We start from the raw sequence: 26,885 nt of genomic DNA on the forward strand, positions 1-26,885 counted from the left end.
CAGAAACGAGAAGACACGAAGGATCATCCAGGAGAAGGGTGGCTGGCATGACATCAGTTACTTCACTGTGAGACGAGCCGTTTGCCCCCCTGTCGTGAAGTTACCCACCTGGCACACAGTAACCCCTTCACCCCAAATACATTAACCCCTTCATTCAACCAGGACACATTAACCCCTTCACCTGCCTTGCGGCGTGGAGTCGGAAACACCTTCGGTAACCGAGGCCGGAGCTGAGATCGGCCGCGGGGAGCCGTCCGAGCGTCGCGTACGGGCCGCCGTCAGACACTGGCCAGGGATGATGCCGAGCATCGACAAGATTCAATAGAATTTATTTTTATCTCAACAAATGTACATGGACACAAAAAGAAGGAAATCAAAGAGAGAATAAACAACTGAAGGGTGTCACTGGAAATACAGCAGCAGCTCGGTGCAATGATGTCAGATGTAGAGGGGGTGGTACTGTCGGGGCGTCAGCTTCTTGCGGCAGGTGGGGCAGGTGTGCGAGCGACTCAGGGCGTCTCTCAGACACTGGCTGCAGAACACGTGGCCGCATTTGGTGGAAACCACCAATCGCCCGCTGTCCACCATCTGGAAGAGCCGACGAGCGGCCGATCAGCGGACGGGAATCCGACCCCCGAGAGTGGCGGGACAAAGGTCTCACCTCAGAGTACGAGTCCATGCAGACGGGACAGCTGATGGTCCCCGGGGTCCACCTGAAACGCAAACGTCACGCATGTGTCGCCGGAGGCTTGGCGGGCCCGGGCCCGGCGCCGTCACTGCGCCTTACCTTGAGGCGCTGGTGGTCTGTAGGGACGTGAAGGCAGGCGTGCGGAGGCCAGTTATCGTTCCTTCGTCTTCGTCGCTGCTGACGACGTAACTCTCGGCCGCCGGGACCCTCCTGGTCCGGGGACCTGATCCGAGACACCGACAGCACAGTTACTGGCCGGCCGATCCCTGGCGGTCCAGACTAACGGGGTCAAAGAAAAAGATTACCTTCGTCCACCAGCTGAGAGGCAAAGGACACACGGGAGGAAGACAGAGGCAAGGGTTAGTGTTTCTGCAGATAAATGTGTGCGTGTGTGTGTGTGTGTGTGTGTGTGTCACCAGGACTGAGTCGTTGTTGGTCAGATCCACAACAGCAGCTTCCGAAGCCTCGCAGGTCAGATCCACGACCTCGGCCACACCTGCACACACGCCGACACCGATCAGCCGTGTTCTGCACAGGCGGTCCGAGCGCCGGTACCGGGAGGGTCTGCGCTCACCGTCCTCCTGGTGGTCCATCACGTCGATGGTTTCCGTGGGCAGGGTGCCGTCAGAACCTCCCGGGGGGTCGGGCGTTCTGTTAGCAGTCGTCCTACCGCCGGCGTTGGTTCGTCTTCTTGTTTTGGCGCCGGGTCTGGAGACGGGAAGACGTCCCGAACCCCTCCTCTTCCTCTGGGTCTGGACACACAAGAGGTTTGCTGTCCGCTCCACCTTCACGAAGTACATTCGACAAAGCCGTGTCTGAGCACGGACGCGCGTGCACGTGTCCGAGGAACTTACAGAGCTGCTCATGTCCGGCGGCAGGCGGCGACACCGGCGACCCCGAGGACCGAAGCTCTGCCTCAGAGCAAGAAACACATCCACGGATTATTTTCACGGACACACACAGAGAAGGAGCGTCACCTTCCTAAACTTTCCTCCCGATCTTGTCACATCGACCGTCCGTGTTTGTCAGCAGCTCAGAGATCCTCCAAAATAAAAGCCCGAGTCCTCCGAGCAGTCACACCGGAAGTGTGCCGCGGCGTCTCCGGGCCGTTTACCGGTACCTTCCTGTCTCTCGGCCCTGTCCTCCGCTTCTCCGCGCAGGCCGCGAATGTCTCCGGACGCCGCGGCTGCAAACAGCGAGCGACGCGCCGAAGCGCCGCCGGTCGGTCCTCCGGGTGTCGATCCGGACCCGGCTGGCGCTTCGGGGGTTCGGTGTTACCTGTTTCCTCACCGAACGGAGCAGGTGTCGGATCCCCTCGGTTCTCTCCCGGCCCGGTGCGGTGGTTTCAGTCTTTCAGACCCGCGGAGGCGCCAAGCTCATCCTGCGAGCGGCCGGTTCCCGGTGCGGCGAGCTTCCCCGCCGGGGCTCGCCGGGGCTCGTCTTTGCTAGCAGCTAGCAGCTAGCCGTTAGCCGCTCCAGCGCCGTCCGTCCGTCCGGTCCCTGCGGGGGCGGTCAGCCGTTAGCTGTCGTGGAACGCAGACACTGACGCCAGACAAGCCAACATTATCACTTGGGCAGGATTTTGCTTTTCTTCCCGCTCCGGCTACTGACAGCTCTGTCCGGCACCAGCTTCGCTCGCCTGCTTGTGTTTCTTCTTCGCCGCTGCGTTGGTGCGCCCTCGGCCGGGTGTTTGCGCCCCCTGCGGGGCAGAAGGACCGCCGGGCGACCGGGCGTCTTGCCCTCCTTTGCTCCACAAACCAATCCTTTTTTCAGCCCCGCATGTTGTCGTGTCTCCCACCGGATCCCGCAGCTTCTTTTCCACTGAGACGGATATCAGTTTGACCACGAGCGAAGGACGGTCGGTTCTCCCGCAGGACGCCAATTGTCGACGGCACCTCGACGGCCGATCGTCCCAACGCCTGACACGGGAGAGTTTGAAGGTTCAAAATGAAATTCCTTGAAAAAACTCCTGAACCAAAAGTTCCGAGGGCGAAGAACGACTGAGGCGTTTCCTTCTGAGCCGAGAGATAGGATTTACACGATCTTTATTTGCAGTCAAAGGTTCCGGCGCGGTCTTGCGAGTGATATGAAACCCTGTCCGGAAGCTCATTCAGGGATCTGGTGATCCGGGAGTCATTGTTGTCGTCAGAAATGTACTGTAGAGTTTCAGTTTCTCTGCCCGGTCCGCTCGGGGATGGGGCGGGGGCACGTGGACTCTCCTGGATCAGATCTTGGTTTCCATCTCAAGCAACAAAGAGCGAAAAATCCCACCCAGCTGCCATCCAGAACAGGTGGAGAACAGATAAAAGCACACACACACACACACACACACCCAGAGGAGACGCTGGTCATGGACAAGCTGAGGACGTGGCTTCACAGACAAAAGAAGGTAAAACTTGGTTTATTTCCTTAAAGGGCATTGTTGTTTTTGAGTTGAGATACCAGAACATTCCCTCAAAAACCTTCTCTTCATACCTTTTCACAATTAATGATCCTCATCAACCCTCAGTGACGATTAGAGACCTTCTCAGGCTCAGAGGACATAACATTTGTGGAATGGGAGCCTCTTCCTGAGACCCTCTCGGCTTCCACGAGGAGCAGCGGCTCCTTCAAAGTGAACTCTGCGTGGTAGCCAGTGAAGAGTCTGAAGCAGGCGTCAGCCGATGTCCTGCCCGCTGGCCGTTGGCTTGCGCTGACGACCTCGGATGAGTTGCAGAAGATAAAATGGATAAACATGAACAGAATGTGTAGGAAAAAAGAAGAAGAATATGGAGATATGTTTGGTTAATCTAGATGGCTGCATGTGTGTCTGTTTCGAGAGGGGGGAACATGAGAGTGAGCTTTTGCCTCCAGGTCGTTGAACAGAATCCGAACAAGAAACTCAACCCACCACAATAAGAGTCCTGCACGTGTTCTGTCACGTGACATGTCAGAGATACACATGATATAAACCGCTTGACCTTTGACCTTCAGACAAGGTTGTTTCATCAGGACAGGAGACCATGAGTGAAGGACCTTCCTTTGGCTTTGAGGTTCTATGCTGTTCTCCTCACGCATATTCTAATATTCTTCTCATTCTCTTCTGGTCATATTTCAGATTTGTCATATTTGTGTTTTCTGCTCTCAGAGGCACAGATGTTTCTGCAGTAACTTTAAGGCATGAGAAAAAAAAACCCAGAGAGCACCGAGTCAGAACTGTGATCTTGTTTGTTTGAGATGTTTGAGATGACGGATTAACATTTCGGAGATAATCACTTGTTAACACGGGTTTGCTTGTTCTTGTTAGCGCTGTTGGGCTGTTCTCGCATTGAATATGTTTTTCCCTTCACCAGGACTGTGAACACGTGGTCGAACCGTTGACTTCTTCTGCGCCATGCGAAGCTACGAAGGCCGTGGAGACTCCGGGCCTGCCCCTCCAGAAGCCAGACCCCACCTTTGACCTCAGGTGACCTAAGAAATAGACGGAGGTCTGCGGGCCTTTTAAAAACACAACAAAATAGTGTGTTTCTGTTAGGACGGGAGTCAGGTCGAGGGACCTTCGCATTCAGGAGACGGTCGGGGGCCGAGGCCCCGTGAAGAGGAGGGTGGAGTCCCCCCTCCCCTCCGTTCGCCGGCTCCCCGGCTCCCCTCCCATTGGAACCAGAGGTTGGAGCTCCGCCCCGTCTTCCCCGGCGCTTTCACGCCTCTGGGTGGAAGCGGCACTGCAGAGAAGCAAATGCGACCGCAACCGCCGTCCTTCTCCCTCCCGGGGCGACAAAAAAGAAGGTGAGCGCGGACCTTCGGACGCTGCCTTCAGATGGATAGAGACACCTTGTGGCGGAGAGGCGGAGGAGCTGCTGCGTCTGCACCCAAACACCTACTGCCAGATGGTGCCCTGCATCTGTTCCAGGTAACAGACCAGCTCCCATACACCTACCCTGCAGGGGGACAGCACACACATCTCAGCGAGGTCACCCAGGGTCAGGAGACTCGCACAAAGGTCACAGGAAGGTCACTGAGGGTCAAGAGACTCGCACAAAGGTCACAGGGAGGTCACCGAGGGTCAGGAGACTCACACAAAGGTCACAGTTCGAAGAGTCACATGGAGGTCGTCGAGGGCCAGAAGGGTCACAGAGGGACCCAGGTTCAGAGGTTTCTGTGGAAACGATATCTCTGGGTGTCTCATCAGGTGCCCCAGCGCTCCTCCCTACGAGGACCAGAACATCTCTCCTGGATACAGTTCGGCAGACGGTAAACAGCCGTTTCAGGGGTCGGACATCCAAAGAACCCGAGACGGACCCCCGCGGCTGGACGGAGGCCCTCGACTTTACCCCAGTCTGAGTCCCTGGCTGCCTGAAGCTCCGGTGAGTCGACCCTGCCTGGTCACCTGACCAACCCCTGAAACAGGAGTGAGTCGATAGACATGAAGGTTGGACAGGTGTCTTCTAAACATATCAATGCACCTGATGCAGGAAGGTCTGACGTTCCTAGCTGCTAAACCAATGGCAAGTCCAGCCACAGTCACATGACTCAGTGATCCAGTTTAAGGGGCACAGAAGGTCGAGCGATCGTCTTTGGAAGCGAACGTCCCTTGTTGGATTTCCCGCTCCTCCTAGTGTGTCCGAGCAAGACGCTGAACCCCTCACTGCTCCCCTGGCAGCCGACTGCTCATGGTTCATCCACGATAGCTTCATCGCACAGAATCAATTTACCCACGGGGAGAGGATAAATTATAATTATTATTAAGACTCTGGGAAACAAGTGATGAACCGCTTTTGTCCAGACAGAAAACAGCTTGTTTGTGGACATTTGATTCTTGATGATTGTCTGAGGCAGGACCTCCAGTCCCTGAGCAGGACCATTTGAATGTGCTCCTTGCAGATGTTAAGCAGCTCACCTGTGTTCAGATGAACGTTGCCAACGGTTCCTCGTTCATTACATTACATGAGTCACTTGGCAGACGCTTTTATCCAAAGCGACTTACAAGAAGTGCAATTTAGTCATCTAAGATCAGAAGTACCAGTGGTCGGAAGTCAGAAGTGACCACTCAACCAAATAGCCATCTCAGAACCATATACATACATACATTCATTTCATCCCTATTATTATTTTTTTTTTGCGGGTGGGGGGGCTAAGTGCGATTAGTAGGGTTGTGCTTCGTGAAGACGTATGTTTTCAGCTCACGGTGAAAGATGGGCAGCGACCCCTCTGTTCTGACCTTTCCCGGGAGTTTGTTCCACCGCCGAGGAGCCGAGATCGAGAAGAGCGATCTGCCTGGAGGTGGCAGATCGGAGGGGACGGGTAGGGACATGGAGCTCGACCATATCCCGGAGATAAGACGGGACCGTCCCATTCACCGCCCGGTAGACGAGCACCAGGGTCTTGGACTTGATGCGGGCGGCTACCAGGAGCCAGTGAAGGGACATGAGAGGGCAGTTGTGTGGAAGATGACTAGAGCTTGAATGAGTATCTGCACCGTATCCTCCGTGAGGAATCTGCAAATCTCCTTGATGTTGTGAAGGAGGAATCTGCAGGAATGTGCGACCGCTGCGACGTTCGCTAAAGATGACGGTTGGATGTCAAGGACCACACCCAGGTTTCTCACAGTTGGGGTTAGCCTTACCAAGGTGTTGTCGATGGTGACGGCCAGGTCTCTGTGCGGACAACCTTTACCCGGGAGAAAGAGCAGCTTTGCTCATAACTAGAACCCAACGTCGGGTTCCTCTAAAGCCATATGAACACTGTCAGAAAGTTCTCGGCAAGATATTCTCAGATCCAATCGCCTTACGGCTCCAAATGTTCCTCACAGGAACACAACCAGGGAGTCAACGACGGCTGCTCACGTCACCATGGTAACAGCGGGGACCATCTACCGTGGCGGGATTCAGGTGAGACTGGAGGAACGTACCTTAGAAACATGGAGGACCCGCTGATGTCTGTTTGTATCTTCTGTTCAGACGTCGGATGCAACCACCTGACCGGCCATCCCTGCAGACACTGTGCCCAGGTATCTGTCCATCGTCCTGTTCTCTGCGTCCTCTTCAACACTCTGCATCTCCTCCTGTTCTGTGGTATCACCCGTCCTGACCGATCGCATGTCCTCTCAGGTCATCTGCTGCCGCTGCCTCTGTCGTTTCATCTCATTACTTCAGGTGCACCATGGCAAACCGTCCGCTGGCCTCTGAACCTCCAGAGGTCCTCCGGGTGTTCAGGTTTGACCAGTTTCGAGTGTCTTTCAGCGGAGATGAAATCAGATCAGACCCGATGCAGAGAACAAGCCCAGGTATCGGGTTCACTGCCGCCCGGCTCATGTAGCTGCTAACGTGAAGAGCTCCACTTCCTAGTCAGACACGGCTCACAACTGGCGTGGGGTTTCTGGACTTCAGATCATGTAAACACTTCATGGCAATAAAAATAACAAAAAAAGCCTTCAGGTTTCTCTGTAATTCTTCTTATGTGTTCGGTCTGATGAAAGGACTCATCCTGGACCGGGCCCAGGTGGTCCCGTTCCAGGTCTTGATCCAGCTCTGATCCCGGACCTTAACTCCCGAACAAATGCGAGACGAAGACGTTCGGGTTCCCGTCACATTTATTCTGGATATTTTCAGAGAAAACCTATCCGTAAAAACACTGAACTTTCAGCGAATCACTATTTATCTTTCTAACATCCGTCCGGACAGCAGCCGGTCAGCATTAAGCTAATTGTCGTATCACGGTTTTGAAGACAGAGTTCACAGCAGTCCACGGATGCCCTGTGGGTCCCGCAGTCCTAAACCGTGACCTGGCGAAGAGGGAGGGCTCGTTTTGTGGCAAAGGGAGATCCGGCGAGGCCCCGCAGAGACTGTTTGAGGGCCGACCTTCATGGGCGCCAGCGTCCGACCGTCCCACTCAGCCAGGACACACCTGGGGAGACACGGCAGGTAACGTCCTCTGCTGAACCGGACTCCAACGTCAGCGGACGTGTCATTCATCTGAAGCAACACATCCTTTTTCCAATCACGCAACTAAAGTTCAACCCTTTATCCACAGACGTCACATTCAAATTCTGTTAGTTTGACTTTCCGCGCGTCGCCCACGGCGAGCACTCGTTTCGTACCTGCTCTATGCGGACGAGAAGCTACCGGGATCCACCTGGTTCATCTTCAGGTGGTTGTCGAGGATCTGGAAAATCTCCTGGATGTTCGGGACGTAACCAGACTGAAGCTTCGACCACACCGGGACGTCTGAGGGAGCGACACGGCGTCACGTATCCACAAAGGGCCATGTCCGGCGGCCACGGGGCCTCTGGATCTGAACCCGTATGACTCACCGTTCAAAGTGACCTCAAAGGCGCCCGTGGACAGGAAGTGCGTCTCCATCATGTTACAGATGAAGAAGGCCATCAGGCAGGAGAAGATCTGTCGGACACAGCCGTCACTCATACATGCACGTACACTCGGACGCCCGGAGGCGGTTCGACATGCGGCCGGCGTCGCTACGGGGACGGGCACCTTGTTGTCTTGACTCCAGGTCCAAGCTTGCGGCGTGTTGAGCCCGAGGGGCACAAAGATGTTCTGACCGCTGACGATCAACACGATGGATAGAAGCTTCAGGTAGGAGATCAGATTCCCCACGTACCTGAGGACGGGAGAGTTAGGGATGTCTTGGTAAAACGGAGCCACGACACGGAGATGCCACAGCTCACCTGTTGAAGGGGGACGGGGGGTAGTTTTCTCCCTGGATGCGCATATCGGGATACAGCTGGCTGATTGCCCGAGAGTATTCCTGGAAGACTTTACTGTAACCTCAGGAGATACTGAGACACACACACACACACACACAGTCAGTCTTAGTGTTCAATATGATTTCTGAAGGCCCCTCAGGCCGCCTCAGGTGGCTCAGGACTGAGATAACACTGGTGTTGCAGCAGCACAGGTATCACAACAATCAAACAATAACGACAGATCGAGGCTTTATGAAGGACCGAGACAACAATGATAATAATTATCTTCTTCTTCTCCTTTTGGCTTTTCCCTACAGGATTCACCACAGCGGATCCACTTTCTCCCGCACACCAACTACCTTCATATCCTCTCTCACTACGTCCGTAGATCTTCTAAATAATAATAATAATTTATCCTTTGTTAATCCCCGTGGAGGAATTGGTTTTCTGCAATGAAGCCATCATGGGTGCATCATGAGCAGGAGGCTGCCAGGGAGCAGCGAGCGGTTCAGCCCGTTGCTCCACAACAGGCCGACAACGAGCAGGAGCCGGGAACCGAACCCGGAATGTTGGCTTCCGAAGACGAAGGCCCGACCTCCTGCATCGCCCCGGCAACCAGCAGCAAAAGGATGAGAAGAGAAGAACGGCTTCGTGAGGACGTGAGCGAGGGAGTGTCCTCAGATGCAGATGTCACTCGGGCCATTCGGGGCGGTTCTGTTCAGGCTGAGGGCCGCCGGCCCAGAGGGTCTGAAGCGTGAGGTTCTGCGCCCGGGCAGGACGGTCCTCCGGCCGAAGGAGACGTCCATCAGACGAGGCTCACGAGGCCGGGGTGAGAAGGACCATCAAGGATAGCTTCGAGTTGGTCCTTCACCCTCCCCTCGGCCCGGGTCAAGGCGCTCCGAGTTCGGTCCCATCGCCGAGCGGCTTCGCCCTCCAGACGGTCGAGCCCGCCGACCTCGCGGTCCTGGCCGGCACATGACGGCGCCGACCACAGACCGCTAGGAGGTCTCGAGGAGGCCGCCGCAGACGCCGAACCGCCCGGGTCTCCTCGGGAAGACCATCCTGCCGACCCCTCCTGTGGAGGTCATCGGTGTCACGCGTCCGCTCCGGTTTACTGAGGATGTGGACATTTGTTCAAGAGTCCACCATCTCCAGCGCCGCACCCTGGAATGGGAGGGTGGAGATCTCCTCCGCTCCCCAGAAGTCCACCGCCACCTCCTCGGTCTCGGTGATGCTGAGCTGAAGCTGCTTCTGGTCGCTCCACTCGATAAAACCCTCAGACCTCTGAGCTCCTCCTCAGTCGCTGCATCCGACCACGGAAGCGTCATGGGAGAACTTCTGGAGGTGGCAGGACCTGTGGCGTGAACAGGGTGGAGAGGAACGGGGGCGCCCTCGGTGCCGGAGAGGACCCGTGGACGTCCACGCGTGGGGGGTCCCAGGATGCACCGGGCGGGTCCAGGAGCAACAGACGAACACCTGGACGGACCCGAGAAGAACCCGAACATCTCGGCGGGCTCCGGGCTCGGGCCGCGACACGATGACGTCAACGGCGTGGATGCTAAGCTAGCATGCTAACCGCTAACTCACCAGTACTGGAAGCGGAGCACGGGCCCGGTGTACAGCGAAGCCTTGGCCGACTTTCCGGCCGCCGTCCCCGCCGGGCCGTCCGGCGGGAGGCCGCGCTCCTCCGCCGACTGGGGGCTCGACGTCCCGAGGTAAATGTCCCGGAGGGTCAGCGCCGTGAAGAGCAGCAGAGCCGCCAGGAGGCCGGCCTGGCTGAACTCCGCCATGTTCTCCGCCCGTTCTGCACTTCCGGTCCGACCTTCGCAATAAAAGCCTCCGCCGGGAAGAAGGACCTCGTTTGTTTGTTTGTTTGTTTGTTTGTTTGTTTGTTTAGAAGTTTATTAGGACGGTGTACAAATACATTAAGCACAGAGGCAGAGATGTCTGTACCAGATTATAGCTCATAGCTCATTTCCATCTGTAGTCCTGGATAATACAAATATACAACTATATATATAAAATATACAGATAGGCAATAAAATAACTATACAATATATAAACAGGCAATAAAATATGTATTTTGCAAGTTGAAAGTGCTATTGTTGTGATATTGTTGTGATATTGTTACTTTGGTCATCTGGTCATCAAAAATACCCGTTTGGCATTGTTAGTGTGAGCATGTTTTCGTGCTCCAGAATCCAATTTTTAACAGCCCATGTAAAGGTGTGAAAATCAGTCATGTTCTCAAGATTGTCTGGAAGCCCATTCCATTCTTTTATGGCTTTACAGGAAAAGGCAGATTGTGAAAAGGCAGACTTTCTTTTAGGAACATTGCAGTCTCCTCTAGACACCGACCTTAGCACTGGACTTGTGAGTTGGGAGCGAGGCTTGATGGAGGTCTTAAGTGGAGGTGGGGCGGTGTTATGGAAGATTTTGTGGACCAGACAGATATCAGAGTACCTGATCAAGTTGTCAAAACTTAATAATTTATATTTTCCCAACATATGGCAATGTCGTCTGGTGCAGAAACCGAGTCGGCGTCTGCTGACGTCCGCCCTTCTCCAGATCCCAGGTGGAATCGACGTCTGTACACTGCTCCGAAAAACAAAGGGAACACAACCGAGGGCGGAATGAAGGAAATATTCTGACCAAATACTTTCTTCTTTCCATAGTTAATCGGGCCGACAACAAAATCACACAATAATCATTGATGGAAATCAAACGTATGAACCCATGAGTCTCCGTCCAAATCAAAGTTGAAAAACACACTGCGGTCTGATGTAATGTCCTTGAAACAAATCCAAATGGACCCGTGTCGCTTCCCAAGTGGACAGTTTGTGTGACTGACTCGGAGTTACATTGTGTGGTTCAAGCGTTCGAGCAGTATATCAGTACAGTACCGCTCCATCGGACTCTTGACTGAGAGTCATGTCTTGGCTGTCTAACCCTGTCCAACATGTTTTCGTCTTGATCGTCCGTTAAAGAAAAATGATTTGTGTTGTAGTGCGTCACGAATGTTGGGGTTAATGTTGATGCTGGTTTTCTGTGCGATTCTAGGGTTGCTGGGAATGATGTGGCTGTGGTTCGGGTTTCGATGAATTCTGGGTTTTTGACCCAGAATTGGGCGGGAACCGTCCGTCGTGTTGCAGCCTCGTGTGTCCGGCGACAGCTCGTGCTCCTCAAACACACGTTTCACCGTCACCCGCGTGTTTCCCGGGTTCAAATCTCAAGAGTCTTTTTTCTGATTCGGTTCGATCCGACGCTCTTCCAGAAACGGCTCAGTGCGCATCGTCTCAGCGGGTCGGACTGAACGCGTCCCGGTAGAAATTCCGTCGCCAGGCGTCGCGCGACCACGAGCTCTTATTTTGAAGGCGTGACTTCTTCTTCCGCTTTGCGGGTAAAATGTGCGTGGCTTCCGCACGTTAAGAAGGACTTCGGCGTTTCTGCCCTCGTCGTTTGCTTCCTTCAAGGTCTCGTTTCTGCGGCGTCTCGTCTGAAGTCTTCGACGGTCACTTTCACGCGGCACAACGGCGAATGACGTCAGGGACCGGACGGGTCCTCGTGACACCGCCGAACCCGCACAGGTAGGTTGAAGGCGTGCGTGACGTCACGCCTCTCGCGCCGCGGCGGTGACCTGATCGGAGGCGGCGTGACCCGCAGCCTTGCGTGGGCGCCGGCCGGGGTTTGCGGACGGGCCGTGACTCCCGCTTCCACGGCAGGAGACGAGAACACGGCAGGAGACGCCACGGCGTCGTCACACCTTCTCTGCCAGAATCAGAGAAGGTTGCTGGCTGGCAACTCACTCGCAAACACACACACACACACACATACACACACACACACACACACACACACACATATATATAAAACGTTGCCTGCTGTTTGACTGTGTGTGTGTGTGTTTGCTTCAGGTCTGGGGTCCCTCATGCTCCTTCCTGTACGAGCCGCCGTGTGGCGAGCGGCGTTGCTGAGGAGGCCCATCCCTTTCGCCCTCACCTGCCGCGGGTCACCTGTGCGGCAGCTTTCCGCCGGCGGAGGCGAAGCGGGCGGCTGGTACGGGGACGCGGTGCACTCGGCCCCGGTGCGGTTGGCCGAAGACCTCCTGGTGCAGGTGCAGCAGGCCTCCGGGCTGCCCTGGTACCTGAGCATCGCCGCCGCCACGCTGTCCGTCAGGACGCTCGTCACCCTGCCGCTCGCTGCCTACCAGCTGCTCATCCTAGCCAGGGTGAGGCTCAGCCGCCGGCGCATGAGGAGCGGCCGTATTTCTTGGAGCCTCCTCAAGGCTGCGTAGAAACTATGTTTTTACAAATGTCCTAGAAGATCCCAGGAGATCCTGCAGGTTTCTACCCACTGTTTGATCAAAAGATCGCTGGAAAGCAGCAACTGTTTGTTCAGAAATGACTTGTTTAGAAGAACAGAGATTTCGAAGCAAACTAAAACACCTCATTTTTCAATGGTGGAAAACACTGAGTAGCGTCTGGCTGTTGTAACCACGGTAACCTTTCCAAGATGGCCGCCACTAATATGGCTCCCTGTTTCAACAGGTGGAGGCGCTGCAGGTGGAAATCTCAGACCTGGCAAAGAGGCTTCGGTATGAAGTGTCGCTTCGAGCAAAGGAACGAGGATGGACGGACAAACAGAGTCGGTGAGAGACCGCAACAGACCACACAGACACACACACACACACACCCAACATGGCAGAGAAGAGGTGTCTTCTGGTCGTGGACGAGCCGGCGCCGGCTGGCCAATCGGATGCTCGGAGAAGTTCGAGCAAATGACCGCTCGGCGCCATGTTTTTGAGTCAGTATTGGACCTCAGACCAAAATAAGGACCTGGGATCCAGAGGCCGTGGATGTGACCTCCGATTCATTTACTGTTACTCTTCATCTTCAAACTAAATGTCATGTGGAGATTCAGAGGGAATTTGCTCCCAGTGGCTCTCGGGTGCGTTCCTGCGACATTAAAAAAAAAGTAGGTAACCCCGGCCCCCGTTTGTCCCCCGGTCCAGGTTTCAGTTCCAGAAGAACCTGCGGCGCCTGGTGTCGCAGCTCTACGTCCGAGACAACTGCCATCCCTTCAAGGCCAGCGTGCTGGTCTGGGTGCAGCTGCCCCTGTGGATCAGCCTGTCTCTTGCCCTCCGGAACCTGAGTCTGGACCGGTCGGGTACGTCCAGACCGGAAAGCGGGACCCGCGTATGTTCATGTCCTGGATCCGGGACCGGGACGTAAAGCTGGCGCTCCATTGCAGGCCTGCAGTCAGAGCTGGCGGCCGGCGGCGCCCTGTGGTTCCCTGATCTGACGGCGCCGGACGCCACCTGGATCCTGCCGGTGTGTCTGGGACTCACCAACCTGCTGATTGTGGAGGTGGGTGAGCTCTGAGGTGGGGGTCATGTGACCTGATGATGAGAATGAAGAGGAGGCTGTTGTTGTCTTCTTCAGATCTTCTCGCTGCAGAGAGTCAAGCCGTCAACCCTCCAGAGGGTCGTAACCAACGCCGTCAGAGGTTTTTCGCTGCTGATGATTCCCGTCGCCGCCTCCGTCCCGTCGGTGAGTGTTCGGGGAAGGCGGACGTGACGGGGAAGTCGATAGGCTGGCCGGGAGCGGCGCGCCGGAGCAGCTGCAAAGGGGGGACATCCGGCTCTGAGGACGGAGGCTGACCTGAATGGAAAGGGGAGCCAACAGGGTCCTCCAAGAATCTCCATAATTATCCCCCAACTATTGCATCTCAAATCCAGCCTGCAGGGTTGGTCTTTGACCGCCTCGCTCTTCTCCAACCCTCACGTGTGAATTCTCAGCTTCCATACGGGTTCTGATCATGCTCTCTTGTCGTGGGCTCACACGTCTTCATAGGGTTAAAATTAGGCTTCAGTTTGCATTTCTGTCTAATTCTGAGGATCAGGGTCCATCCAGGTTGAGGTTTGGTCCGGTTCCGAGTCTGGTGCTGACCTTCTACCATGTGGTCTTCTCTTCAGTGTCTGGCTCTGTACTGGTTGTCCTCCAGCATCGTTGGACTGGGTCACAACCTGCTGCTGAGATCCCCCTCCGTCCGCAAGATCCTCCGACTGCCGTCGTCGGGCTCCGAGTCCCCGTACAGAGACCTGCTGGCTGCTCTCGCCACCAAATACCGCAGGTGAACGACCTCCGTGGACGGACAGACAACTGTATTTATACGTAAACTCACAAGCGACTTTTTTTTCTTTGAAAAATGGACATTTTAATTTTTTTGTCTCAATAAAATTGTTGGTAAAGCTGCGTTTATTAGTCTTGACTTGATTGTGTGTGTGCGTGTGTGTGAAAACTTCACTGTTTGTGCTGAGTAAGGGGAAAGAAAAAAAATCTTTGCCAAGGATGGGCCTGGCTCAGGGGGTTGCAGCAGTCATCCTTGGTCCTGAACATTCCCGGTGCGATTCCCACGCTCCTCCAAGCCTGGCTTAGTTTTGTTGACTAAGACCCAGAACCCCTGGCTGCTCCCCTGGCGCTGCTCAGTCGCTGCCTTCTGCTTATGGTTCATGCGCGATGGGTAAAGGGCAGCGGTCGAAGTATCCCGTATGTAAAGCTGAATGGGAAAAATAAAGGTCTTTTTCCTTTTTCTCAATGTGAGTGTGATTTCTGGAAGCATGTAGGTTTCATAATACAAACGCATTAGCAGAATTCTAAAATGACAGGAATCACCTGGAGCGCACCGCCTTAGTCTGCTCCAAATAACAGGCCGACCCCTCAGACCTCTCGCCTGCTCTAACCATACTCAAATATTAAAAACAGCCAAAAAGATCCTGGCCGATCAGTCCCGTGTCCTACACCTGGCTTCTGAGTGGCTTCCCTCTGGTTGCAGACTCGGGGTCGCTGCTCCGCCTGCAAAACCCAGAGGAGAAGGGTGACCTTCGTCCCCAGAGACGTCCAACTTCTCAATGCCCAGCCACCCTACAGACCCCTCATTGCCAAGCCACCCCAGCCCTCCCCCGCTACCCCGAGTGTGACTAACGCATCTTTATTATTTATTGTTATTATTCACTAAAGTTTTTCAGATTCCTCCGTTGTGGTTTGCGTAGGACGCAGGGATCAAAATAATCCGATGCAGCCTCAGGGCGGCACGGGCCAGTGCCTTTCTGAGCCGGTCCCAAGCCGGCATAAAACGGCTTGGGACCGGCTTTGACTCCGGCATGATACTTTTGCCAAAACCAAATGTGCGAATCGAACCTAATAATCAGATCATACCGGATCGGTCGAGGACCGGGTTAACAATGACCGCCATTGGTACCAATGACCTTCAGGGAACCAATGGAAACCGGGCGACCGTAGGTCAAAGAAGCACAGGAGGAAGGCGTGTTCGAGAAGACGTAGTGAGAGAGGGTACGAAGGTGGTTGGTGTGAGAGAGGAGGATGCAGAGAATAGGGTTAGATGGAGAACGGGGATTTGCTGTGGTGACCCCTGAAGGGAAAAGCCCAAAGGTGAAGAAGGACAGCTATATTATTGTGATCCGTGCGGAGTGAGCCTGCAGTTCCTCCAGGTGCCGCGGGAGGGGGGGCAGCACCGAGCGCCCGGCCGCGGCACCGCTGCAGAAGAAGACCGACGCACGGCTGCCGCTGGTCGTCCGGACGTCGCCGTGCCGTTGGGTCGAGACTTCAGAGCTTCGTGTTTTCTTTCTGGGGTCCAGACATGTACGACCAGGACGAAGGTGAGATGGACGAAAAACCTCAGATCATTCAAATGCATTTTGACTTTGTTGTTCGTGGGACCGGATGGAGCCGGTTCTCAGCGGGGCTAACAGCTAAAGCTAGCTCTTTGATCCCGAACCAGCACCAGCTAACATTAGCTGCTAACCAAGTTTGAACCAGCTCCAAGTTAAAGCCACCGGTTTAGGCGAGCAGCCCAGACTAGCCTTTACTTCTGGTAAACTGAACCCCGCTCACCGGAGGAGCGAGGCTGCGCGGGGTTTTGTTTGAGCTGGCGACCTAAAACGTATCTGATGTGAATGAATGCAAGGAGACACCTGCGCTGACCCGCGGGAGGGTTGGCTTCCATTTAAATGGAGGGTTAGCTTCCATTTAGATCATCACCGATCAATGGTGTGTTTGTTTGCCGTCAGATAACCAGTACGACGAGGATGATGATGAAATCACACCAGATCTGTGGCAGGAAGCCTGCTGGATTGTCATCAGGTAAATTCTCCAAATGTTACCCCCCACCTCCAGTGAGCCCTCCTCTCGTGTTTGCGCCTGAGAAGTTCTTGTTGGGTTTCTGCCTTCATCCTGATTGGAAACGGCTCGAGTCAGTAGAATCATCAAGGGCTTTGCTTGCTTCTTCAGGACAACCTGTTGAAAAAGGAAGGAGAAAGAGGTGCAGTGTTTGTATGCATTAAGCACAAGTGCTGTAAGAACAGTTTCAATGCCACAGTAGAAGATTTCTTCTGCCCCAGTCTGACAGAATGCAGGTCCAACTGGGACCTTTATGTCTGTCCAGCTTTTCCCAACTAAAGCAGCTGCAGAAGATAGAGTTTGATGAATTTTGTTGGTGAAGAGTTGGTTGTTTGGCAGCAGGAGCCTTTCTCTCCTGGTTGGAGATGATGGACATGTTTGTAAGAGTAATTTTAAACTACATATATCATCTAAATTAGGAATACTCAACCATTTTTTTTAACCATCTGTAGAGCCTCTGGGCCTTTCCTACACCGGAGCCACAGATGTAGCAGGATGCTGTTTGCAAATTGCAGACAGATAGTGTCAGTGTAAAGGGATTGTAGTTTCCTTCTTCTATTCACATGGAATTAGGAGCCAAAACCATCAAATGTTCATGTCATGAATCAGACTCTGAAGATGCGAGTACAGCTATTTTGCATTCAGATTTAAACCTTTCCATGCACGCTTTTTTACTGAAACCCAGTGTGCTGTGAGTCTCCCCCCTCCCATTCATGTAAGTATCTCTCACACTTACAAAGAACCCACCTCTCTGGTATCCTGCAGCTCTTACTTTGATGAGAAGGGTTTGGTGCGTCAGCAGCTGGATTCATTCGACGAGTTTATTCAGATGTCGGTCCAGAGAATTGTGGAAGATGCTCCACCCATCGATCTTCAGGCTGAAGCCCAGCACACCTCAGGAGAGGTGGAGGAGCCGGTAAGGAGCTTGCCTTGACACTTTAAGTGGTAAACAGGGTTTCCGCATGTATCTAAGTGCATTATAAGTCATTCCATTTTGGTAAATGAAGGCCTTAAATAGCATCAAAAGCATTCAATTCCATTTCTAGAGGCATTCAAATTTTTAAATGTGCTTGATGGGGGGGGGGGGGGGGGGGGGTGATGTTATTCACAATTTATTTTGATGAGGCTATTGAATAATTTTCATCGCAATAGTGGAAGATTGCTGATGACTGACGGGCAGATCCCTTTTATTGGCTATTGTTTTAAGTTGTACTGCTAAATGCTGAGCATGGCGCAAAAACGGAGAATGGCCTCATGTCGGGAAAGTCAGTACGTATGATTCTCAATCAAAGCGGTCGGATGAAGGAGCGTTCGAAGATGGTTGAAGCCCATCAGCGGACCTCGATGACGAGAGGAGGAAGCAGGGGTGCAGTGCATGGACTTGATGGAGGATGAGCTGGAAGCACAGAGACAGAAAAAGGCCGATTGAGGTGTTCGCGAGCCCTCAGAAGGATGCTGAATCACACCCATGGCTCAAATGATCACCAAGTCAAATACTCCAAGATGGAGCTGCGGGAACTGAAAAACCTTGAGAGTGTGTGGGGGCAGAAAGGAAACGAACCAATAAATATGCACGAATAGTCATACGCAAAATAAAATCCATGGGCTTCTTGAGTTCCATTGTCGCCCTGAAGGCCATATGTACATATGGCACATTATTCTAAATAAACGTACCTGCAGGTTGTCATGGGTAGTAAGTGTGTTTTAGGGGCATTAAAAAGCACTAAATTAGATTAGCCGATGCCTGCAGAAACCCTGGTAGTGTTGGTTCGTCCCAGCAGGAAGACCTAAAAGCACACGTGCCTCTGACTTTTGAATCTTTTACACCGGGGTGCACTGACTGAACTTTGACTCTGACTGTTCTCTACAGCCTCGTTACCTGCTGAAGTTTGAGCAGATCTACCTGTCGAAACCCACGCACTGGGAGAGAGACGGAGCGCCGTCTCCCATGATGCCGAACGAAGCCAGGCTCCGAAATCTAACGTACGTTGTTGCCTCTCCCGGTGTGTTTGGGCATCTCCCGGTCTGTTCACACCTTGCCGGTGACCCCCCAGGTACTCCGCTCCCCTCTATGTCGATATCACAAAGACCATCATGAAGGAGGGCGAGGACCAGTTGCAGACGCAGCATCAGAAGACCTTCATCGGGAAAATTCCCATAATGCTTCGCTCCACCTATTGCCTCCTGAGTGGCTTGACGGACCGTGACCTGTGTGAGCTCAACGAGTGTCCGCTCGACCCCGGGGGCTATTTTATCATCAACGGCTCTGAAAAGGTAAACCACGGTCGTCTCCTGTCCTACTGAGAACCCGTCCATCCAGAAGGACCTTTTAAAAGCTCAGACTGAAGTCGAAACTGAATTCGGGCTGTAATTTGTTTCTGGGCTTCAGGTATTAATTGCTCAGGAAAAGATGGCCACCAACACAGTCTATGTGTTTGCCAAGAAGGACTCCAAGTACGCCTACACCGCTGAGTGTCGCTCATGTCTTGAGAACTCCTCACGTCCCACCAGCACTATCTGGGTCAGCATGATGGCCCGAGGAGGACAGGTGAGCGCACCTTCAGGGGCAGCTTCTACATCGCTGTAGAAAACTCATGCTGTGTGATTGCCGTCATTCCGTGAACACTCACACACACGGTCACACTTGTTCATTCAGTCAGGTAGAAGTGAGTTGTTTGTATGCTGGAGATCTCAGAGGACGGTGGAGCTCTTGGGTTGCAATGAAAGTCCAATGGCATTTGTGCTTCAAACAAGGAAACAAGCTGATGGATTATTGTTTCCAGGGGGTGAAGAAGAGCGCCATCGGCCAGAGGATCGTGTCCACGCTGCCCTACATCCGACAGGAGGTTCCCATCATCATTGTGTTCCGGGCTCTGGGTTTTGTGTCAGACAGAGACATCCTAGAACACATCATCTATGATTTCGATGACCCTGAGATGATGGAGATGGTGACTATCGCACCCTGACAATGCTCACGGCCCGGAGGGGAGACTCTGTAATCACGTACCGTATCACCTGCACTCCAGGTCAAGCCCTCCCTGGATGAAGCCTTTGTGATCCAGGAACAGAATGTGGCCTTGAACTTCATCGGTTCCCGAGGAGCGAAGCCCGGTGTGACCAAAGAACGCAGAATCAAGTATGCAAAGGAGGTTCTGCAGAAAGAGATGCTGCCACACGTCGGAGTCAGCGACTTCTGCGAGACCAAGAAGGCGTACTTCTTGGGGTGAGTTCTTCGAAAGGGAGTCCGGGGGCCACGGAGCCATGAGGTCTAGATTGAGTAGAGATTGGAAAACCCATAAAAGACTCGTCTTCACATTAAATGTCAATTTTTTTCAAACATTGCTTTGGTCCTGTCATGGAGACAGGAGACAGGACAGCACCAGGAAAACTCAGCATTTCACAGAGAGGCAGGGGTGTTTATGCCTTGCTAACCAGAAGAGTGTGTGTGTGTGTGTGTGTGTGTGTGTGTGTGTGTGTGTGTGTGTGTGTGTGTGTGTGTGTGTGTGTGTGTGTGTGTGTGTGTGTGTGTGTGTGTGTGTGTGTGTGTGTGTGTGTGTGTGTGTGTGTGTGTGTGTGTGTGTGTGTGTGTGTGTGTGTGTGTGTGCGCGCGTGTGCGTTCGTGTGCGTGCGTGCGTGCAGATACATGGTCCACAGGCTGCTGCTTGCTGCTCTGGGGAGGCGGGAGCTGGATGACAGAGATCACTATGGCAACAAGAGGCTGGATCTGGCTGGTCCACTGCTTGCCTTTTTGTTCAGAGGGTGAGTCTCCATGATGGCACCAGGCTGCTGGCTCTTTGCCGTGATGCCATCTCGTAGCCTGTTTCCTTCTGCTCACCCCTGGTTATCCCTGTGCCTGCGGAGGCAGTTGGGTTGGTGTTTGAAACCTGACAATCAAAAAATGCCAAGTTCTGGTGACACGGGCTGACCTTTTCTTCTCTTGGTGATTTGACAAGACTTTGTTGTGTCACAGCATGTTCAAGAACCTTTTGAAGGAGATCAGAATCTATGCGCAGAAGTTCATAGACCGAGGGAAAGACTTCAACCTTGAACTCGCTATCAAGACCCGCATTATCTCTGACGGCCTCAAGTACTCGCTGGCCACTGGGAACTGGGGAGACGTCAAGAAAGCTCACCAGGCCAGAGCAGGAGTGTCCCAGGTGAGGGAGGGACGCTCCCAAGAAGAGTCCTCTCCAGCGTGCTGCTGCTGGCCAGGGCTCTTCTGTAACGCTTTGTCTGTGTGTGCACAGGTGCTGAACCGCCTGACCTTTGCGTCCACGTTATCACACCTACGCCGGGTCAACTCGCCCATTGGGCGTGATGGCAAGCTAGCGAAACCGCGCCAACTACACAACACCCTGTGGGGGATGGTGTGTCCAGCTGAGACCCCTGAGGTACAGAGAACACAGGAACACACACCCTGAACATCATGAACCCTCACACTTCACACAGGCGGAGATCATCCTCCTTCGGGAAGGGAACGGGTGTTGACCGTTCGGACCGCTTGCAGCTTCTTTGGCCGGAGGGACACGAGCACACCTGAAGGTATCTTAAGACCTGTTGTTCCTAACTGGTTATTGGTGTGTCGAAGGGTCATGCTGTGGGTCTGGTGAAGAACTTGGCCCTGATGGCGTACATTTCTGTGGGCTCGCAACCTTCACCCATCCTGGAGTTTCTGGAGGAGTGGAGTATGGAAAATCTGGAGGAGATCTCACCTGCTGCCATCGCAGAGTGAGTCCACACACACACACACACACACACACACACACACACACATATGCAAGCAGGTGTCATGTACATGTCAGTTTGCCATTAACATGATGTACTGAATGCAAAAGCTTGGGCTTAAGGTGACACTGGTCTCTGCTGTGGTCTCTCACTGCCTCTGGGACGGCAGAACGGGAGCGTTCCCTCGGAGGAAGCTCGCTCTTGGATTGAAACCCCAACTGGACTCGCCTTTTCCTCGAGTTCTAAGATCTGTCCCGCTTTTTGACCTGTCGTAGTGAGATGAGATGAGAACAACTTTATTAATTATTTATTAGTGCAACCAAGATCTTCGTGAACGGCTGTTGGGTCGGGATCCACAAAGACCCGGAGCAGCTGATGAACACGCTGAGGAAGCTGCGGCGTCAGATGGACATCATTGTGTCGGAGGTACGTCCGTCAGCATGTGTGATCCTTTGTCTCATTGCTGTTTGGTTCTCTGATTTCTGTCTTCCTTTCCAAGATTCAAACACAGTTCTCACCCTGGGCCTGGTCTGGGGACTGGCGACATTTTTGGCAATGCAATTTGAAGCTATGAAACCAGAGTCCCTTCATGTGTTGATAACGAGCAGGTTGTGCCTCCACTGTTGCGCGTGCGTGCGTGCGTGCGTGTGTGTTTGTTTATGGGCACACGCACAGTCATGATCACATCCTCAAAACACCTTCACTACTAATCCCTGTCATCCAGTCAGTAGTCACAGAATACCAAATCATGGTTGGCGTGGCTGTTCTTGTTATTGTAAGACGTTTCTTTCCTGTGTCCAGTGTGGTGGAGCACCACATTGACATCTGCTGGATTAACTTGGTAACACACACATCCGCAGATCGTTTTTGTCTCCTCCCATGACGACACCTTTCTCCTGTCTACAGACCTCGTTTGCCCTTGGTATTGTTAGTGATCACATAGAATTCCTGGAGGATACAGTAACAAGTAAATTATTATTTACAGCCACTGATTAAACAAAACAAGACCTGAAGGCGGGTGATCCGAGGCTCGCGGTAGCTTGGCTCAGGTGAGACCATGGAACAAAGTCCTGGTCCCCTGTGGACCCTCTGTCTCCATTAATAATTTACATGAGAGACAGTAGACTGGTAACAGATGATTTCAGAATTCTGTCTTTTCTACAAGAAGGTGAACGGTTTCCCACCCTGGGGACGGTGTGGCGCAGGAGGCGATCGGTCGGATCCCCGGCTCCTCCGAGTGTGTCCAAGTGTTGTTGAGCAACACACTGAACCCCTCACTGCTCGCCTGGCAGCCTCCTGCTCATGGTTCATCCATGATGGGTTCATGGCAGAGAATCAATTTCCCCTCGAGGGATTAATAAAGGATAAATTATTATTATTATTATTGTTACTTGTTTTTATTCCATCCTGGTGTCTGCCTGCTACCTTTCAGACATGTAGAAAAGCTGCGCCGTCCCCATCCAATCCATGAATGAATGCAAACAGTGCAATTTTATTGAATGAGTGTTTCTCTTGGACGGCACGTGGTGCCGTGGTCAGCAGTTGGTGTTGAGGTGAGGCGTATTAACGCCTCCGTGTGTTGCAGGTTTCGATGATCAGGGACATCAGAGAGCGTGAGATCAGGATCTACACTGACGCCGGACGCATCTGTCGGCCCCTGCTGATCGTGGAGAAGCAGAAGCTGCTGCTAAAGAGACGGCACATTGACCAGCTGAAGGAGCGAGAATACAACAACTACAGGTCAGTGGTGTCGGGGGCTCTGCCTCTACGCCCCACAGTGTGGTCACCGTGCCTGAAGGTGCGCCACAGCCGGCCACTCGCGGTGCCAGTGTTGATCTCATCTTGGAATTACGAGCTGGACGTCGGTCTGAGTGACCTCGTCTGTCAGCTGGCAGGACTTGGTGGCGAGCGGCGTGGTAGAGTACATCGACACGCTGGAGGAGGAGACCGTAATGCTCGCCATGACCCCCGATGACCTTCAGGAGAAGGGAGTGGCTTACTGCTCCACTTACACCCACTGTGAGATCCACCCCTCCATGATCCTGGGAGTGTGTGCGTCCATCATCCCCTTTCCGGACCACAACCAGGTACGACAGCGGTTCAGTCGGTCAGTCAGGGACTGGTCGCTACGCCAAGACGGTGTTTATTCGTAGACTTTGGAAAGGACTTTGGGGTCAGGAAGCTTTTCTGTCCTCTGAACCTCAGAGTTACTTTTCTGATCATGTCTTTGGAAAGGAATCATTTCTTTCCATGTGGTCGCATGTATTACTGAATATCAGTGTTGATCATCAGGTCAGATTGACCGACATCCCAAACCTTGTAAGGACGGTCTACCTGGTCAGACGGCACAGAGGCATCTTGACCCTCGAGGCCCAATTCTTAGACATGATTTGTTGTGAACCCATTCACCAGCACGGTTTAGTGAGGTTCCCTCAACACTCTCACCAGATTAATATGTACAGTGTTCTAGATAACACTATTAAACTTAAGACTGGGGTCTGAATCCATGTCAGGGTTGTTGTATCATTTTGTCAACGCAGACTTGGATGACTGAATTTAAGATGGCTCCCCCCTTCTGACCGTAGCGTTTGGGGGATAAAGGTGCCGGTGTTAGGGCGCTGATCATCTAGGTCCTTGGTGCTTTGGACGTGGTTTAAGTAAAGTTTGGATTCTTCCAGTCTCCCAGAAACACGTACCAGTCTGCTATGGGCAAGCAGGCCATGGGCGTCTACATCACCAACTTCCACGTTCGAATGGACACGCTGGCCCACGTGCTGTACTACCCTCAGAAGCCTTTGGTCACCACTCGCTCCATGGAGTACCTGCGCTTCAGAGAGCTGCCCGCAGGTAAGAGTCGTCACTCAGCTCCAATCTCCTCCTTCAGACTTCCCTCCTATGTGAAGGGAGACTTCAGATGATTGAAGTTTGCCCTGCTTGCTGGATGTCAGCTGGGGTTTGTTGACAGAAGGTTGTTTCGTGATTGTCAGGCATCAACTCAATCGTTGCCATCGCCTCGTACACGGGCTACAACCAGGAGGACTCGGTGATCATGAACCGCTCGGCTGTAGATCGAGGCTTCTTCAGGTCCGTTCTTCACCCGTGAGTACAAGGCTTTCGCTCGGCGAGCCAGTCTGAAAGACCTGATGTCCTCTGCAGGTCTGTTTTCTATCGCTCCTACAAAGAGCAGGAGTCCAAGAAAGGCTATGACCAGGAGGAAATCTTTGAGAAGCCCACGCGTGAAACCTGCCAGGGTGAGGATGGGTCCATCCGGGCTCCATGGTGAGCAGCTTCATCAGGCTAAACCCGCATCCTTCACCCATCCAGGTATGAGACACGCCATATACGATAAGCTGGATGACGACGGTCTCATCGCACCCGGAGTTCGTGTCTCCGGAGAAGACGTGATCATCGGGAAGACCGTGACGCTGCCGGAGAACGACGACGAGCTGGACAGCACCAACCGGCGCTACACTAAGAGAGACTGCAGCACCTTCCTGAGGACCAGCGAGACCGGTATCGTGGACCAGGTGATGGTGACACTGAACCAAGAAGGATACAAGTTCTGTAAGATCAGGGTGAGGCCAGTGTGCGCACAGACACTAAGACATACAGACACACACACACACACACACACACACACACACACTCCCCAAAGACACCTGAGGTTGTCAAACCTTCTGACCCTACAGGTTCGTTCAGTTCGGATTCCTCAAATTGGAGACAAGTTTGCCAGCAGACACGGGCAGAAAGGAACCTGTGGAATCCAGTACAGGCAGGAGGTACAGCTGCTACCGGCGTTGATCTGGGCTTGGGTAGGGGGTAACTCTGCTCCGTGCGTGTGTTGGGGGGGTAAATGTGGTAGGGGGTAACTTGTTGAGGAGGGGGGTTAAATGTGGACTGTTGATTGGGGTGTAAACTTGTGGACCTGTTGGTGTCTGCAGGACATGCCCTTCACCTGTGAGGGGATCACTCCTGATATCATCATCAACCCGCACGCCATCCCGTCCAGAATGACAGTCGGCCATCTGATCGAGTGCCTGCAGGGCAAGGTAACGATCGATCGCGAGGGTTCTGTTCCGTCCATGAGGATAATCGGCGATCATTGGAATTCATATCAGATCATATATCTAAGATGGAATCGGGGCTTAACCTTCACCAGAAAACCCTTTTTCTGCGCTCGGGCCGGCACCGATGCCGTTTGCTTTTGGCACGACGCCGATCAGAGTATATTTTTATTTGTTTTTGTAATATTTTACATTTTGTTTTTTCCTTTTTTCTGCTCTTTATATTGTTCCTTTATATTTCATCTTTTTTGTTTTTCCTTTCTGCCACCACTATTTGCACTATTTTTAATTTTGTAACGATTGAATTTCCCCGCCGTTGGATCAATAAAGTTTATCTCACCCATCTTATTTTCCCGTCGGCGGTCTCCTCAGGTCTCGGCAAACAAAGGTGAGATCGGAGACGCCACACCATTCAACGACGCCGTCAACGTGCAGAAAGTGTCCAACCTGCTGTCGGAGTACGGATACCATCTGAGAGGAAATGAGGTCAGCGTGAAGCGCCTAGCAACGGTCCGCTCCGGGCAGCCAATCAGAGCAGTTATTGATCATGGGTCCGCCATCAGGTGCTGTATAACGGCTTCACCGGCCGTAAGCTGACGTCTCAGATCTTCATCGGCCCCACGTACTACCAACGTCTGAAGCACATGGTGGATGACAAGATCCACTCCCGGGCCCGAGGGCCCGTCCAGATCCTGAACCGGCAGCCCATGGAGGGACGATCTCGGTGAGAAGCTGTCCGTCCGTCCGTCTGTCCGTCTGCGTCTGCCCTCTGTCCGTCTGACTTTCTGACTGTTTCAGGGATGGAGGTCTGCGTTTTGGCGAGATGGAGCGTGATTGTCAGATCGCCCACGGGGCGGCTCAGTTCCTACGGGAACGTCTGTTTGAGGCGTCCGATCCGTATCAGGTTCACGTCTGTAACCTGTGCGGCCTGATGGCCATCGCCAACACGCGGACGCACACTTACGAGTGCCGCGGCTGCCGCAACAAGACGCAGGTACGTCCAGCGGTCGGCGGGCGTCGATCCCACCCGAACCTTGGCGGGTGCCGGCTCCTCCTGATCCATAATCAATGTCCGCGGGTCTCCTTCTCAGATCTCGCTGGTTCGGATGCCGTACGCCTGCAAACTTCTGTTCCAGGAGTTAATGTCCATGAGCATCGCTCCCCGCATGATGACATCGTAAAGTGGCCAATCGCAGTCCTCCCTGCGGTGGAAGTACTTTGCTCATGTAAATGTGAAATAATGGTTGATCTGAAAGTCCGTCCGCTCCACCGACGGAGGCCAGGCTTCAGAGGAGCAGGTGAGCGCAGGTTCTGATTGTCTCCAGCTCAGGATCTGGACTGGAGGCCGGAGGCGGCGGGTGCTTCCTCCCGCCGGTCGCTAAGCCCCTCCCCCTGTGGAGGCGAGTTTAGATTTTTCGCCCCTTTCATTGTCACATGCTACATTCTGGTTTGGGCTGCTGAGATCCAGCTTGGTGGTTCTAGATTAGACCTTTTTGTATTAAAACCTTGTCATTCAAAATGCAAAGACT

General features: G+C 53.3%; 5 protein-coding genes across 8 annotated transcripts; 3 read left to right on the forward strand and 2 right to left on the reverse strand.

The window, feature by feature from the left end:
* Nucleotides 1–312: 312 nt before the first annotated feature.
* Nucleotides 313–2,347, reverse strand: rnf4 (ring finger protein 4). Of its 3 annotated transcripts, none has more exons than XM_086178795.1 (8): nucleotides 1,979–2,347; nucleotides 1,543–1,599; nucleotides 1,263–1,440; nucleotides 1,105–1,184; nucleotides 994–1,006; nucleotides 788–911; nucleotides 662–713; nucleotides 313–588 (listed from the first exon to the last, which is right to left on the reverse strand). In XM_086178795.1, the coding sequence occupies exons 2-8, from the start codon at nucleotides 1,552–1,554 to the stop codon at nucleotides 439–441; spliced, it is 609 nt and encodes a 202-aa protein (XP_086034921.1). In that variant the 5' UTR covers nucleotides 1,555–1,599; nucleotides 1,979–2,347; the 3' UTR covers nucleotides 313–438. The 3 variants fall into 3 exon arrangements, with proteins under 3 accessions (XP_086034921.1, XP_086034922.1, XP_086034924.1); XM_086178796.1 differs by having other exon boundaries at nucleotides 1,543–1,603; XM_086178798.1 differs by having other exon boundaries at nucleotides 1,543–1,603; nucleotides 1,967–2,347.
* A 535-nt stretch (nucleotides 2,348–2,882) lies between these two features.
* LOC147215926 (uncharacterized) lies at nucleotides 2,883–7,071 on the forward strand. Its single transcript, XM_086178794.1, has 7 exons — nucleotides 2,883–3,077; nucleotides 4,021–4,133; nucleotides 4,203–4,577; nucleotides 4,857–5,031; nucleotides 6,477–6,555; nucleotides 6,625–6,674; nucleotides 6,775–7,071. Exons 1-7 carry the CDS (start codon nucleotides 2,883–2,885, stop codon nucleotides 6,850–6,852), a joined length of 1,065 nt encoding a protein of 354 aa, XP_086034920.1. The 3' UTR covers nucleotides 6,853–7,071.
* A 167-nt stretch (nucleotides 7,072–7,238) lies between these two features.
* Nucleotides 7,239–10,454, reverse strand: selenot2 (selenoprotein T, 2). Its single transcript, XM_086178869.1, has 6 exons — nucleotides 9,957–10,454; nucleotides 8,352–8,462; nucleotides 8,158–8,284; nucleotides 7,977–8,064; nucleotides 7,764–7,890; nucleotides 7,239–7,570 (listed from the first exon to the last, which is right to left on the reverse strand). The coding sequence occupies exons 1-5, from the start codon at nucleotides 10,157–10,159 to the stop codon at nucleotides 7,769–7,771; spliced, it is 651 nt and encodes a 216-aa protein (XP_086034995.1). The 5' UTR covers nucleotides 10,160–10,454; the 3' UTR covers nucleotides 7,239–7,570; nucleotides 7,764–7,768.
* Nucleotides 10,455–11,773: 1,319 nt separating this feature from the next.
* cox18 (cytochrome c oxidase assembly factor COX18) lies at nucleotides 11,774–14,623 on the forward strand. Of its 2 annotated transcripts, none has more exons than XM_086178875.1 (7): nucleotides 11,774–11,956; nucleotides 12,284–12,597; nucleotides 12,917–13,017; nucleotides 13,381–13,535; nucleotides 13,620–13,735; nucleotides 13,811–13,918; nucleotides 14,344–14,623. In XM_086178875.1, exons 2-7 carry the CDS (start codon nucleotides 12,298–12,300, stop codon nucleotides 14,503–14,505), a joined length of 942 nt encoding a protein of 313 aa, XP_086035001.1. In that variant the 5' UTR covers nucleotides 11,774–11,956; nucleotides 12,284–12,297; the 3' UTR covers nucleotides 14,506–14,623. The 2 variants fall into 2 exon arrangements, with proteins under 2 accessions (XP_086035001.1, XP_086035000.1); XM_086178874.1 differs by having other exon boundaries at nucleotides 14,373–14,623.
* A 1,323-nt stretch (nucleotides 14,624–15,946) lies between these two features.
* Nucleotides 15,947–26,869, forward strand: polr2b (RNA polymerase II subunit B). The gene is made up of 25 exons (XM_086178934.1): nucleotides 15,947–16,047; nucleotides 16,459–16,531; nucleotides 17,333–17,483; nucleotides 18,438–18,550; nucleotides 18,622–18,841; nucleotides 18,957–19,115; nucleotides 19,351–19,515; nucleotides 19,594–19,790; nucleotides 20,207–20,326; nucleotides 20,538–20,724; nucleotides 20,815–20,958; nucleotides 21,156–21,295; nucleotides 21,607–21,718; nucleotides 22,878–23,032; nucleotides 23,181–23,379; nucleotides 23,971–24,139; nucleotides 24,280–24,376; nucleotides 24,449–24,543; nucleotides 24,617–24,867; nucleotides 24,982–25,071; nucleotides 25,234–25,341; nucleotides 25,729–25,842; nucleotides 25,920–26,080; nucleotides 26,155–26,350; nucleotides 26,448–26,869. Exons 1-25 carry the CDS (start codon nucleotides 16,029–16,031, stop codon nucleotides 26,535–26,537), a joined length of 3,525 nt encoding a protein of 1,174 aa, XP_086035060.1. The 5' UTR covers nucleotides 15,947–16,028; the 3' UTR covers nucleotides 26,538–26,869.
* The last annotated feature ends 16 nt before the right edge of the window (nucleotides 26,870–26,885 follow it).

Source organism: Fistularia commersonii, chromosome 31, assembly GCF_037954325.1.
Source record: "Fistularia commersonii isolate RoL2024-O1a breed Wild chromosome 31, RoL_Fcom_v1.0, whole genome shotgun sequence".
In the NCBI taxonomy this organism is placed as follows: Eukaryota; Metazoa; Chordata; class Actinopteri; order Syngnathiformes; family Fistulariidae; genus Fistularia; species Fistularia commersonii.

Coding starts and splice junctions, on each gene's coding strand:
- rnf4 (XM_086178795.1), bottom strand. Junction 1,185..1,262: donor GATGGACCACCAGGAGGACG/GTGAGCGCAGAC, acceptor GCGTGTGTGCAG/GTGTGGCCGAGGTCGTGGAT. Junction 589..661: donor GCATGGACTCGTACTCTGAG/GTGAGACCTTTG, acceptor CGGCTCTTCCAG/ATGGTGGACAGCGGGCGATT.
- LOC147215926 (XM_086178794.1), top strand. CDS start 2,883: ATGGGGCGGGGGCACGTGGACTCTCCTGGATCAGATCTTGGTTTCCAT. Junction 3,078..4,020: donor GGCTTCACAGACAAAAGAAG/GTAAAACTTGGT, acceptor TCCCTTCACCAG/GACTGTGAACACGTGGTCGA. Junction 5,032..6,476: donor CCTGGCTGCCTGAAGCTCCG/GTGAGTCGACCC, acceptor TGTTCCTCACAG/GAACACAACCAGGGAGTCAA.
- cox18 (XM_086178874.1), top strand. CDS start 12,298: ATGCTCCTTCCTGTACGAGCCGCCGTGTGGCGAGCGGCGTTGCTGAGG. Junction 12,598..12,916: donor AGCTGCTCATCCTAGCCAGG/GTGAGGCTCAGC, acceptor CTGTTTCAACAG/GTGGAGGCGCTGCAGGTGGA. Junction 13,919..14,372: donor TCGCCGCCTCCGTCCCGTCG/GTGAGTGTTCGG, acceptor GTTGTCCTCCAG/CATCGTTGGACTGGGTCACA.
- polr2b (XM_086178934.1), top strand. Junction 23,380..23,970: donor CCTTTCCGGACCACAACCAG/GTACGACAGCGG, acceptor GGATTCTTCCAG/TCTCCCAGAAACACGTACCA. Junction 26,081..26,154: donor CCCATGGAGGGACGATCTCG/GTGAGAAGCTGT, acceptor TGACTGTTTCAG/GGATGGAGGTCTGCGTTTTG.